This window comes from Bactrocera dorsalis, chromosome 1 (genome assembly GCF_023373825.1).
Source record: "Bactrocera dorsalis isolate Fly_Bdor chromosome 1, ASM2337382v1, whole genome shotgun sequence".
In the NCBI taxonomy this organism is placed as follows: domain Eukaryota; kingdom Metazoa; phylum Arthropoda; class Insecta; order Diptera; family Tephritidae; genus Bactrocera; species Bactrocera dorsalis.
Genome location: NC_064303.1, coordinates 27,498,612 through 27,513,998, shown reverse-complemented (window position 1 = coordinate 27,513,998; position 15,387 = coordinate 27,498,612). Strand labels below are relative to the sequence as shown.

Genomic DNA, 15,387 nt, shown 5'->3' with positions numbered 1-15,387 from the left:
AATTTCCACTTGACTTTCCTGACCTTCCACACCTTTTCTAACAACACAAAGGAAAAGCAAATAAATAATTTTGATATTTGACATTTTATCACGCCACTTTACATTTCAATACTACACAGCCACGCTTGGCCATCATTAGGTAAATGGTTAATTATTATTTTGCGTGAAATTTCAGTTGACAAGCCTTAATTCGCCACGCATCTCTTGAACGCCCCACACATACGCCACAATTCGCCAAATTTAGCCGAAATTCACTCACCTGTGACCGCGGCGATGCGTTGTTGAGCTCGCAGTGCTGTGATTACGACACACACCCTCGCTAGCACCGACGCCAACATGCGTGCAGTTGCCCTCAGCACCGGTGTTTGCTGTTGTACCACCGTAGCGGCTGGCGCAATGCTCCACTTCATCGTAGCCGGCGCTGGCGTTACAAGCTGAAGTGTTCGCCGACGACGGCATATTGGCATTTGTCGTGCTTGTTGGATTTGTTGTGTTTGTGTACTGTTGATGTGACAGTTGTTGCTGCTGCTGCTGCTGCTGCTGTTCCACCAACCTTTCCTCGGTTTGCGTTGCTGGTCGATTGGCTGTCATACTCGTCGTTGTTGTCGCCTTTGTTGAAATGTTGCATTCATCGAAAAACGTAGAAGTCGAGTGGGGAAAAAAATTAAAATGCGAAATACGAAGCAGCCGGTTTTGTTGACTCTTTTTATTTACATTCTTCCCGTCTACAGTCCAATTGCTATACTCTGCTCACAATTGCGTTATTCTGCGTCTGCAATAAATAGTTGGAAAAAAAAAACAGAAAAATTTAGTGCAAATTGTAGGAAATGTTACAAATTACGATTAATCTGTGTCGTTTTTATTGAGTACACTTTAAGTTGTTTCAAGATTTACATTCATATCTGCTGTTTTTTTTTCTTCGTACTTATCTTATTGTGTTGAGCTTTGTAGGAGTTTATTGCAATGATTTATATAATATTTGTCTTTTACAATTGCGCGTATATACAGGGTGCAACTGCTAATGTGGAGTTAGGGAAATTTAATTGATGCGCCTTTCACGCTATTAGTAGTATTAGTAGGAGGATTGTAACGCTGTTTTAAGTAAGAATATGGGCCAAATCTCCATTCCGATGATTGTTGACTGGTTTGCATGTCAAACTCATATACCCATATGAATGAATGTGGGACAAGAATTCACATGATCAAGCATAGGTTATCGTTAAGACAGCCTGTGAAGATACACATTGCTTGTCGCACATAGATCTTTTGTACACCAAATTATCTCTTTTCAATCATTAGAAGGGTTTAACTCGATGTCACCCACATTTTGAACTTAGCTTCTTCAGCTGTTTTCTTTTATGTGACCTAAATAAAATCGCGAATTAAGAAATATGCGGTAATCCCCCGAAAAAATATTTTATGAGCAATGTCTTAAGTTGTGAATTTTTTCAAATAGTGTTCCTGTTCTTCTTATTCTTGAAGAAATTTCGTAAAGTTTCTTGATTTAAACTTTTATTAATCAATATCTACTCACGGCGACGATATCGAAAATTTGAAGGAAACTGCGCACGAAGATCATAACATAAGAAATAATAGAGGCTCTTAAGAGTATTTTTATGAAATAGATTTACGACAAACTATACAAAAAAAAATAAAAAAATACAAATTTTATTTTTTTCTTAGATTTTAAAAACTTAAGACAAAAATCAGTTACAATAGTTTATACAAAATATAAGTAAGGGGTTACTAGGCCAACACATATACAAATATAGTATGAGGCAATGCATACGGCTAGCCTACTCATGATTTTAGGCCAAAGGAGGATATCATACTCGACCTGGTTAAAGTACTCAGGCGAAATTGGCAATGCGACCGAGAAAAAGAGATACATACATATATGAAGAATTAAACACCACATTTTCATTCCCCAGTACAGAACAATAGACCAATGGTTCTCTGGTCAATAAGTTAAATAGTTATTCTAAAATACATATTCACCGACCGATCAAAGAGTGGCGCAAAATTCACTTTAGCTGCCTCAGACGTTAAGGATACTTCAGAGGATTATTTGGATTCTGCGGAAATACTTCAGGTCTTGGAACAGTAGCAAAACTGGGCACACCACAATGTTACTTTGGGGTAGTACTGTTGGGGGTCAGACCTACTTCTTCAACTTCTAGGAAAAAGGGAACTTACTAATATTGAATAGGTCTTCTTACGGCACCTACGCTTAAGATGTCATCTTCAAAAACTGGTAAAGTGTATTCAGCGGAATACGGAGTATGCGAATAAAATGGAATTTATTCCACCGCCAATATTTTAGGAGACATTGGGCAGGGTGGAGTGGGAAAAAAAACTGGACAACTCTCGATTTTCCAGTGTAATGGCGTTATCCTTTTTCATTGCGGGTATTTTTTTTACGCAGCGGGTTCAAACTCAGCGCACAACCCTGGGATGGATGTTTCGCCTTCTCACTTTAGTTCGCTTTAAAACGGATGTCCTATAGCTAAACAGAGGATACTTGGTCTAGGACCGGAAGGCGTTCTAAGTCACTGCCAAGTGAATAGCACTCAGAGAACTTTCCTCACTTTCGTGAACTTCTACACATGGCTCCATGACGTCGTCTTATTAATGATTCCGTCCAATTTTCTCTTTGGTACAGAGGCGTACTTGTAAAAATAGCAATTTCAGTTGCACTATAATTTTTCAATTTTAGCAACATGGTCTTACATTTCCTCTTACGAACTTTTGCTTAAACTGTAAAAGACATTTTTGACAGCACCCTGTAAAACCACATATTGTAAACCGAACTCATATGTACGTAAATATTTTTGTGTTGTTTGAATTACTGTTTGCTTGTTGACTTATGTACTTGCAAATTTTGTTGTCTTATCTCACACGTAGACACATAGACTACATTTTCATTCATAAGCAAATACGCAAAATCCAGCGATTGTACAAAACAAGAATGCTGTCTGACTTTGCTATCAACTCGAATAAAGAGGCATATTTATGTACATATGTATGTATATATGTACATTCCTTTTTTTAGTTGTAACTTGGACCGACTTAGAAGTGGAAAAACACTACGTAACGACAATAAATACAAATGAGAAGGAAAACTAAGTAGATGAGTCTATGTACTTCTACATAAACGATTATGTAAAGCTTTAAACTAATTAAGAATACTGCGAGGCGCTAAGGACAACATTCCAAAAGCAAGTGTAGGTCGTTTAGCAATTATTAACTCGCATTATAACAGTTATTATAAACGTTATCCATTAACTTCTCAGAAATATCATTCGTCTGTATCATTAACCCAAAAAGCTTCGGGTAGAGCTCAATAAGCAGGCGGTGAATAAAATAGAACACATCACTTTTATTTGGGAGAAAAGGTCACACTAAAAGAGAAGGGATGGCGCAGAAGCAAGCGACTCGTCAGCGGAACGTACTACATCTACACAGATGGATCAAAATTGGCTAATAGTGTGGGCGTCACAATATATTGCTCGGAGCTGGATCTTAAGCAACCCTTCACGCTTCCGGAATACTCCATCATCTTCCAGGCGAAAGTCTTTGCTATCAAAAAAGCGGCTGAGTAACAACTGACAATATATTTTAAGACAATAATCTCTCACCGCATTACTTATATAATTTCATTAGAAGCAGGGAAGCATTAGACTTACTGCGTTCCAGGCCTCAAAGGAATTCTGGGAAACGAAATAGCAGATGAAATTGCCAAAGTTTGATCCGTATGGCCAGTACCGGAAATACGTAAATCATTAAAAACGATATGCAATGGAGTTTCCGGAAGTGCTGAGTTAGATTCAGTGCCCTGAGGACATGCGGGATCGAAAACCACGCATGCTTGTTACTCACACGGTCTCTAAAGGACTGCAAAGCCATTGTTGGTCTAAGAATGTGTGACAATCTACTGGCATCACATACGAACCGGATGGGCACAAGTAACGAAGATACATACAGAAAGTGCAGGGAAGTCGGCATATGAGAAACGCTTGAACACCTGCTATACCACTGTCCAGTCTTATCTAGAACTCGTCTCAAATATCAAGGAGTATCAAGATATAGATATGTAATATCAAGTTGTTCCTCACCAAAAGCGTTAACGCCCTTTATGACGAATACTTCAAGTCAAGTTCAACTCTGGAATTACTAAGGACTACGTATGACATGGCAGGTGATCAATATAACCTAACCTCACCTAACATAGTGATTAGCGTGACGAGTCGAGTCTATTTAACGATGTACGTCCATTTATCTATCTGCATATACGCGAACTAGACCCCTCTTTGAGATAACGTTCAGAAATAGAATATACTTAGTTGCCATATAAACTAAACGAACCCAGTTTCCAGTTTCGGAATTTGTAAATATTTCGGAAATGTGTGCTAAATATGTGATAAAACCTGTTCTAAAAGGCTTATTTTGGATCCATTGAGTGGAACTTTTATAACTACTTTCCTTGAGGTTCGACAGTTTCGAACAATTTTTCACCTCACCTTTGAGTAGTACATAAAACCAAAATGTGCAAACTATTTTCGAACTCCTCTTCAATATGTAAGTCTCTGGCATATTAATAAAGCTGCCAGAGACATAATAATAAAAATATAATATAATACATATGTATGTATGTAAATGCTTGGAGACACTTTCCGCTTATTATGACCGAGACGTTACATTTAATGCAATTTTAATATTTTATATTGCTATATGGTGAATGTATCACATTTTTTATGCTTCTTACATAAATACTGCACACATATCACATCATACATGCATACATTCACATACATATGTACATAAGTGAATAGTGTTTGCATGACAGTATGGCAACATTATTATGAAGTAGAGCGTCAATTTTGGATCATTTTACCAGCCATCTTACCGTACCGGTAGGTAAAAATGATTAGGCACTTATTTGTAATTTAAGCTACACCGTTACAGAGCGAAACTGCGTTGAGCTGAGGAGAGCTGATTAAAAATACTTATTACGTACAGCCGGTAACGGTAGGAGGCAGTGAAATAGAAAATCAAGTGAAGGCCTACTAAGATACAGCTACAACATCGAAACCTATGTACGTATGTATATGAGGCTATTAATACATATTCACCCAAATGATGCAGGAGTATATAGATATAGAGAACACTTGGGAGACATGACAGATTGTTTAAAAATAACACCAGTTGACATGTGTTGCCAACTAGTACCTGGAGTTGCACAGGATCTATAAGCACGTCAATTTCGGTTGTACCGAAAAATATGAAATACTAGAGAACCCGTCCACGCTTAACTGTGGCTGATACATAGATAATTCTACTACTACCATTTATATGATTTCTTCGGTAATTATTAGTTAATGAGATATAGCATTAATGTGAAGATGTTTAGTTACAAAAAAATGGATTATAAAGCATTTCGTGTGTTAATCAGTTTTTTTGGGAAATACTGATTTGGGGTCTGCATCAGGGAAATCCACGTTGAAAAGATATGTGCTATGTTGAAAGCAGGCGAAATGAGTAAAGTAGGTGCCTCCAACAAACAACCAAAACAGAAACATTTGATTCTGAGAAGTGTTTAAGTGCTCTAATCGGAATAAAGCCGAATTTTTGCGTCGGGGATAGAAACATAGTATACTGCACATGATGAAGCGGGGCGTGGAAAGAAAAGGTCGGCTGGAAAATGCACGCTGGAGATGCACGTACTCAGCGCCTGATTATTGAGCCAATTATAATCTATTACACTGCATATTTGGTTGCAGTTCTTTTCTTCTATTCCTAATACATAGCAATTGTATCAGTTTTGAGGACGAATCTGCTTAAAAATTGTACGCATATATTCAATTGATTCTTACAAACATGAATTTTGAACAAATGCTAATGATTTAAAATATAATTTTTCTATTTATGAGTTGTATTGGATTCTAACATAGAGAGATAAAGGTATCCTATGTCCTTACTCTGGCTCTAAGCTACCTCCCCACCAATTTTTAGCCAAATCGGTTCAGCCGTTCTTGAGTTATAAATGGTGTAACTAACACAACTTTCTTTTATATATATAGATTCTTACAAGAACTTGATTTTGATCGTTCAGTTTGTATGACAGTTATATGCTAGGTTCAATCTGAACAATTTCTTCGGTGAGTGCACCATTATCTTAGATAATTAGCAATGCCAAATTTCGTGAAGATATCTCGTTAAATGAAACAATTTTCCATACGAGCATTTCATTCCCGTCCTTCAGTTTGTATGACAAATTATCCAACTGATTCCCTATTAATAAAGTCCATCGTGAAACTAACTATAATAAACGAATTATGTCTTGCCTCAAAATGGTCTCCGTCTCGGCAATATCTTTGCCTCGACCTTTTTTGCGAGGTCTCAGAAGAGAAAAATGTCGCTGTGAGCCGGATCCAAAGAATATGTTGATACGGAAACTATTCGAAGCCGTTTTCTTATCGTTTTCAATAAGTTATGACACAGGGCATTGGGCCGCTATAGAGCTTGTGATATACCCTCTTTGCACAGAGCTTTCGCATACACAAATATTTATGAACAATATGTTTAATACTTTGCTTTGATATTTTTATCAATCAGGAATCTTCATTAATTTCATTTTACGATCTTTGCAAAAAATTCAGTGGATTTTTTGATATTTTGGTCTATAAGGCAATTTTTTTGAACGTTATCTGGACGTTCACTGTATATTTTTCAAGAGATAGATTCAATTTCAGCTTCTTTGTAGAATATGGTCGGACAAAAGCATGCCCGACGATTGGAATTCAAGTGTGTTCTATCTATCTAGCATATTATGTGAAATATTAAAGTCCACCGCAAACAAACTGATTGGACCCTATCTGTATGGCTTTAGGCCTGGAAAATCAACAAAGACCCGTGAAAAGAGGTTCGACACACACCACCTACTCGTCGTTTCAGAGCTACTTTTGACCGCTCGAAAAGGGGCTGCCTTTATGCCGCAATGTCTGAATTTGGTATTTCCACAAAACTAATACAGTTGTGTAAAGTAACGTTGAGCAATACCGAAAGCTCCGTCAGGATCGGGAAGGACCTCTTAGAGCCGTTTGATATCAAACGAGGTTTCAGACAAGGCGACTGCCTATCGTGCGACTTCTTCAATCTACTGCTGGAGAAAATAATTCGAGTCGCAGAGCTTAATCAAGGTACAATCGTCTATAAGAGTACAGCTGGCTGACGTATGTATGTCGACGATATTGATATCATTGGCCTCAACATCGTCGCCGTTAGGTCTTCTTTCTTAAGACTGGATAAGGAAGCGAGACAAACGGGTCTGGTAGTGAACGGAGGCAAGACAAAATATCTCTTGTCATCAAGCAAACAGTCGTCGCACTCACAACTCCCACGTCACTGTTGACAGTCATAACTTCGAAGACGTATGCTGTTAAACCAAACTCAAAACTGAATCTATAAATCACTCATTATTTACATACTACGAGTACTATATGGTACAGAGGCATAAATGATGACATCTGATGAGTCGACGTTAGTAGTTTTCGAGAGAAAGATCTGCGAAAAGTCTATGGTTAGTTGCGCATTGGCAACGGAGATTAACGCTTTCGATGGACGCTGAGCTGTACAAGTTATACGACGATTTTGACATACTTCAGCGAATTATGAGACAGCGATTACGCTGGCTAGATCATGTCGTCCGAATGGATAAATACACTCCATCTCTGTGAATATTCGACGCAGTACCCATCGGGGGAAGCAGATGAAGGGAGAGACTTCCACACCGTTGGAAAGACCAGGTGGAGAAGGACCTGCCTACATATGGAATCTCCAACTGCCGCCGTGTAAGCGGTGTCTACGCCAATAAAGAAGAAGACCCAATCTCTAAACATATAAATTCAATTCTAGTGACTCGCTCTTGTGAATTTTTCAGCTTGGCTGATACATTAAATACATATATATACATATATGTCCAGATGTATATAAAAAAATGTTTATAGGTTTGGGTAGGCAAAAGTAATTTGCACCCTACGGTATGTAAAAATGAAATATGACGTATGTATTTCATATTGACAAGTGCTTTAATTTAGTAAACAGCAGCAATGAAGTACCTCTATGCATAGTCATGTATTTTATTTTCATCACACAAGGCTATTTGCATAAGAACACAGCCATGTGTTTCCTAGTATATGGTATGCATAAGTAAGTAGATATATAGTATAAAATATGTGAATGACATGCGTTCTTTGTAGGCGCGATGATACCGAATCACACGTGAGGATGCACCATGAGTCCTACACATTCCGAATATATGTATTTGTACTGTAGTTTCAATATGAATGAAGCAGATAAAGATATATACGAATACGTATGAGTAACGACAAGCACATGTAAACAAAGTACTGGTGAATGTGATTACCAAGCAGCAGTTCAAAACTATTTACATAACATATGTACGTACATATATACATATATTATATGCCATCAGTATTTTAAGTCGACTGCTACCGGCAAGTTAACTGGTGAGGAAGTCCTTGCTGACGACTTTGTCATAATGCACTTCGGTCAAGTTCAACGAAGCAGACACTGAGCACTCTGAAGGTGACTGTGAAGTTTCGACGAAGGACCTTACAAGTACGGTAAATAGCTTCAGTATGAATGAAAAATTACAAAAATATGTTGCAAAGAGAGAGCGAGACAGAGAGAGATAGATAAAAATTATACATACATACATATGTATACTGGATATTACGCGAATAGCAGTTTCAATAACTCTAGAAATTGTTGGTCCTGAGCTTCTCTGACAATACCTACGGTAGAGATATAACTTTAGATTAAAAAAAAAATAATATTAATTTAAATGGAAATAGCTCTAAAATTTAGAATCGAAATTAGTAAAGAGTGTGATTTTAATACAATATCCATGAATGCCGCCGATTTGAAATGAACGGGATATCCCACAAAATTGAAGAAGTGATTTACGAAGAGAGCTCTTTGTTATCACTTCTAATGAGAACAGTTGGGGAAGTCCATCAACGAAACCGTTATACAAATTAGATAAAGAAGTATTAGCAGAATTGAGAAGAATGGAATCTCAGTGGCAATTCTTCACAAATCGGTGTCATTGCAACGTTTACTGGCTCTACACGGACTTACTGCCGCACACAAATCAAGCACTGCCTTAAGACAAAATTCTCAAAAGAATATTTGGTTTTCTAAGGCATGTTCTGAGACGAGATCCTGACACTATCTACCGAAACGCTATCGTCTGAATACCACAAGGCAGCTGACGGAAAAGTCGACCCGCTCTAACCTGGAGGAAAATTTAGACATCGTATTAGTTAGAAACCAAAAAAGTTGGAGTAAAATTAAGAGGCCGAATCGAAATATATGAAACAATCTCACTGTGGCCCTTTGCTCCGCCGCAGGGACATAGGATACAATATAGTAGAATTGGTTAGAAATTACGGAGAATGCACTAAAGCAAGATATAAGAGAAAGACTGAAAATCCAGAACAACATTTTCAAGAGAAATAAACGACTCAGGAAGAATTTAAGAATCGCGACAACACAAAAACTAGAAAAGTTCGGGTAAGCCGAAACAGATACTTGCAGCATACCCTAATAATTCAATGCCGATTCAAAAGATTTTTTGATGCTTTCTTTGGCACCACCTTGTTATTAATAACGAAGCTTTGATCGCATAACGTTTACCAAAAAAATATTGGATTATTCGAAAAGTGAACTCTTTTTGAGTAAAAAGGACCGTTTTTACGTTTGAACAAGAAAAAACGTTAACTTCGGCTGCACCGAGGCTAATACACCCTTCACAGGTGTAATTCTTTTAGTAACTATGTATGTGTTCAGTTTGTTTGCTACAGTAATCCGATCTCAAATTTTTTTTCGGAGATTATATATTATATGAAGCAGTAATCCATAAAAAAATTTCGTGAAGATACCACGTCAAATGTGAAAGTTTTCCATACAAGAACTTGATTCCGATCGTTCAGTTTGTATGGCAGCTATATGTTATAGTGGTCCGATATCGGCAGTTCCGACAAATGAGCAGCTTTTTGAAGAGAAAATGAAGATTGCAAAATTTCAAAACGATATCTTAAAAACTGAGGGACTAGTTCGTATATATACAGACGGACAGACAGACTAAATCAAATAACTAAATCGACTCAGTTCAACATAGTGATCACTTATATATATACTTTATAGGATCTCCGACGCTTTCTTCTGGGTGTTACAAACTTCGTGGCAAATTTAATATACCCTGTTCAGGGTATAAAAAGAATATCAATGGACGACGTTTCTTTAATTAGCAATAATATATGTATTTCGACGCCATCTAGATATAAATTTAAGGCAGATTCGACCATAATTATGTCAGTAAGCTTCGGTATTGTTTTCAAAACATGTTAAGTAAGAATCCCACCTTAACTTCTGCTGTACCAGAACTATAATAGCTTCCACAGGTGCTTTTCATATGGCTTAAATGATATAAAAAATATTTTTCTTGCTGCTGATTTGATAGCTATATGCTATATTGCCGATCTGAAAGTTTCTCTTAGTTGTATCCTTCGCACGGAAGTTGGCTGGAGAATGAGTGTCACTGCTTGTTGAAAGTAGGTGTATTTCACCATTCATCTACCTTTGATCGACTGCTTTATATGCAACCTCAGAAAGAGATCAATGAGGGAATATGACAGGCATAGCTTAAGAAGTACCTGTCGATAGGTATAGAATGGTAGGGATAGAGACCTTAAAGTCAAAACTTATATGGAGATCATAAAAGATATGAAGCGAACTGGGATATCAACCCCAAAGCCGGCGAGAGACGAGACTGCTATCACCGACGGACATAGCGATTTGACAAGTTGTGGTGCCAGCGGTCATACCTCTTCTGCAACGGGAGCAGATTGCTTCGATGGTAGCACTACACACGGGTGTTACAGTCCACATAGACTCGAACCAAGAAAGCGCTGTGAGCATTAACACAAAAGAAGTGCTCTTCTGAACAGGTAAGGGTCGACTGCACTCTGGCAACCAAAGAGGACCCCGTAAGAAGCCAAGCAAGGAGGAACTGGGGGTGCCATACAAGGCAGCGGTCGGGCTATGTAAAAACGACACGAGGGCAAGTCCAATGTAAAGAAAGAGGAGGTGAAACGGTTGGCTTGGAAAAAGAGACGGTGAAAAACGACCGAACATATTTCGTCATATGCAGGTGGTGCAGTGCCTCGGATCCAACGTTTGCGAACCGCATAGAGGAGCACATGGCTGAAAAGAGGCAACGACAGAGACTGAACGAAAGGTATAAATATTGATCCAATCAGCATATTTTCCCCGGAGATTGTTGTTTTTTTTTACATTAATCTTTATCAAATTTCGTGAAGATATCTTGACGGATCTTTCGTGGGTTACGTTCCTCAAACATATCCAATCGGCGCGCAAATTAATAATTGACCTTTTTTTTTAGCTATTATTTAGCTATTAACGGGTGTAGGCAGAAGAGTATTCTACTTCATTTAAGGTTGGCCTTAGCAAATATACTTACATTTATGTAACCACAGATAGGAAACTAATATTTGCCAGCACTTTCAATGACCCAATTTATTACCCAAACTACATAAATTGAAGAAAATATTGAATTGTAGGCCATCTACTTACTTAAGTATATACTTATGTGTGTATGTATGTACATATATGAGTACATAACTACTTGAATACCTTACATAATGTGTATGGCACGTAAAACCTTAGTAAAAGCGGCAATTCCTCCTCAATTGAGGACGTTGTAATAAGCAACAACAACACGTAGCACTTTTTGAACACCATTCAGCAAACAGTTTATGAGTAGTGCAAGCATATTTCATACAAATCCACTCAATTTAATTCAATTAAATTGATTGGTGATACCGGTGAAATACACGTAAAACATAACCTTTTGTGATGTAGATATATCTGTATTTATGTATGCACATACATATCTATATTTGTTTAGTAGTTGAGTGCGAATGTTTATTGCTTGTTGAAATGTATCGACTGCAACGCGTTGTGCTGTGCAATTTATTATACGGAATTAGTTTGTGACTCGTGCCACAAGCCAACCGACGTACTAGTCAACCAGACGCCCGACTTCGTAATTTCCCATTGTGGTCCAGCATTGGCAGTTGCCAGAGCGCGTTGTCACAGAGTAAATAAATTATTTATCTGTATAAATAAATGTCTTATACAGTATGATATGAAGTGTGCTTACATACATACATATATAAATATGTACTAGTAAATGGACGCCTACGCAGCCGTAAACCTGTACATATGGATGTAGTAAAACTGTAGTTTGCGGTTTATGCATGGCCCACAATCTCTTACAGTGTCAGAGTAATATTTCTGCGTACAATACACTGTTAGATGGCTTTAAAAAGCTTGAGATTTGAACATAGTGGTACAATGAGACATGCCAAAGAGATGCCGGAAATCGGTTGTAACTTCTCATATCAGAAAATATTTTCAAATCTTAAGAACTCTGAAGGCATTTCGACATGATGAAAGCTGTGGCACTGCCTATTAGTCCCAATCTATGAGTAGTACTTTTTTTACCCTGTTAAAGCTGTTCAATTAGTTAAGACAATTAAGATGCTGATTGACTCATCCGGTTTGGTATTCCCTATCACTTAAATTTGCTTCAATAATTAGTATTTGTCATCTGTCAAATAATACTTTGTTTTTGTTATATCATGCATGAGTCGTGTCAAGCTATCATGTTATTTTTATTCAGTACTGTTTGGCATTTCATCCTGGAAAGGTTTACTAATTGTCTGAACAGCGTTTAAAAGTCGTTCAAATTTTTTACGAAAACTCACGTTCTGTAAAGAATGTGTTTCGCTCCTTTCGCTCAACTTATGGTCAACATAATCAGCCTATTAAGCGTACTATTCGCAACACCATCACCCATCTTGAGACACCATTCATTATTCGACCGAATAGACCACGTCCATCATGCAGTGAATAAAATATAACAGCCCTAGCTGAGAGTGTAAAAGAAGAACGGGAGAGTGGATTCGGCGCCCTCTGCAGCAACTCAGATTGACGTACGGAACGAGATCTCAAATTCAAAACGTTCAAAATATGATTATGCAAAAACTGAAAACGACAATGCTTTCAAGAAGATTTCGACCCAAATTTTGTTCAGCGATGAGGCCCATTTCTGGGTCAATGGTTATATAAACAAGCAAAATGGCTACATTTGAAAGGAAAAGTAACCTGAAGAGATTCAAGAACTTCCATTTCATTCAGATAAAATAACATTTTGGTGTGATTTATGGGCCGGTGGAATCATCGGTACATATTTCTTCAAAAATAATGTGGATAAGAATGTTACCGTCTATTTGATGCCTGAAATTGAAGCTCGTGATCTCGGCGACATTTGGTTTCAACAGGATGGAGCGACTTCCCATACATCGCACCAATCAATGGATTTATTGAGAGAACCCTTCGGTGAGCATATAATTTAATGTTTTGGCTCGGTCGATTGGCCACCAAGATCCGTGAGACTTTTTCCTGTGGTAATATGTAAAGTTTAAAGTCTATGCGAACAATCCCGCTTCGATTTAGACCTTGGAGCAAAACATAACCATTGTTAATCACCAATGACAAGTCGAAATGCTCGAACGAGTCATCGAAACTTGGACTCAATGTTTCATCTGAGACCTTGCCCCGGCCAATATTTGAAAGAGATAATAAATGCCAAGAAATGTTCTTTCCAATGATAATAAACATTTCCCATTAAATTTGAAGTTTATATGTTTTTCTTTACAAAATCGAAAATAGTTCACCCTATAGCTGTCATACAAACTGACTGACCAGCCTAAGGTACGATATAATCTGCGAATAAATTGTTTAGATCAGATTACTATAACATACACATATATATATAGCTTCCATATAAATTGTACGATCCAAATTAATTTATTGTATGGAAAACTGTTTTATTTGATATTCATACCTCAAAAGTCTTCCTGACATACTTATATAAATATGTACATACATAAGTATATGAATATCCACAGACCGTATTATAAAATATCTGTATGTATGTCTACTATATTAGTAGATATAGACAATAGATGGAGTTATGCAGATTAGGATGAGTTTGCGCATGCAAATTGCTTTCCTCACAATCAATAAATTACGCATCTCACATCCCTTTTCAATATACACTGTACACACATTTTCTCTATTCATTTACTGACTTAGTCACTTAACGACATTTAAGTAAATCTATTATGTGACGTAAATTCTATAATAAAGGCATATCAATTATCGGCATTAAATAATAATGAAGTTATAAAATATATATATATAACTACAATGAGTATATGTACTAGGGAGGGTCGTATTTTTTCGAAATTAATAGCTCTTTCCAGGCAACTTTTAGGAAGGTCCTTTGAACTGCAACAAAAAATTTCCTGATGACACAGATCCATGTGACACAGATAAATAAGTAAAAGTAAGTCGAAATTCTGATCAGCAGAGCTATGCTAAGGTGAATTATAAGTCAGTCTGTTGATCTAGTGATTCTGTCCTTAATTCTTCAAACTTAGTTGTACTACAGTTATTGGATTGAAACTGTTTACATTTATTGCAGACTAATTTCTATAGCCGATAATAATTAAAAAAAGTACTTAAACTAACATTTTTATTAATTTTAAGCCCGGGAAGCATAATAAAGCGACGTGAAAACAGTTATTAAATATACGAACAATTCAACAATCATCTTTCAAATCGAGTGACTAATGTAAATTTTGGAAACAATAAACAGTCAAAGTGTCTCCACGAATGAAAATTACACAGAACAAGTCAATGCATTCAACTTTATATGACATAAAAATGTAACTTAGGCTTGAAAATAGAACTAATTGGAACCTATGATCTGCGATGATGCATAACCTGGAAGTTGAAGGCCAAAACTGAATATGAATTTATATAAACTGACAGCATTTGCTTTTAGTAATAAGAAAATCTGACTGAACACTCGAGAAACCTCACTCACTTTGACTTCACACCGTATCACTTGGATCACTGAGTCGCCAAACCGAAACTGTGCGGCTCTAACTCTACTCATATACCGGCGAAGGAGTTGTGGGTAGGAAGAAACCGTTGGATGGAGGGGCAGTGAACTTCTTTATAGATCAGTCACTGCTTGGGGGGAAGGTTGGTGAAGGGGTTTACTCTATCAACTTCAGCTTCAAACTTCCTGACTATTGCAGCGTCTTCCAGTCCGAGGTTGCAACCATTAAGGTAGCAATAGATTTACTGCTCTGAAGTGCAGCCTCCTTCAGAGAAGGAAGAAGCTTGGCCAGCGCTGGGCCATCA

At 37.3% G+C, this 15,387-nt stretch overlaps 1 protein-coding gene across 3 annotated transcripts in view; it reads right to left on the bottom strand.

Annotated features, from left to right (window-relative positions):
* Positions 1 to 15,387, bottom strand: part of So5a1 (Solute carrier organic anion transporter family member 5A1) — a 71,639-nt gene that overhangs the window by 20,462 nt on the left and 35,790 nt on the right. For all 3 annotated transcript variants that reach the window (XM_049459165.1, XM_049459177.1, XM_049459170.1), the window contains exon 3: positions 260 to 772. In XM_049459165.1, the coding sequence (XP_049315122.1) occupies positions 260 to 591 (332 nt within the window). In that variant the 5' untranslated portion in view covers positions 592 to 772. The remainder of the gene's footprint in view (positions 1 to 259; positions 773 to 15,387) is intronic.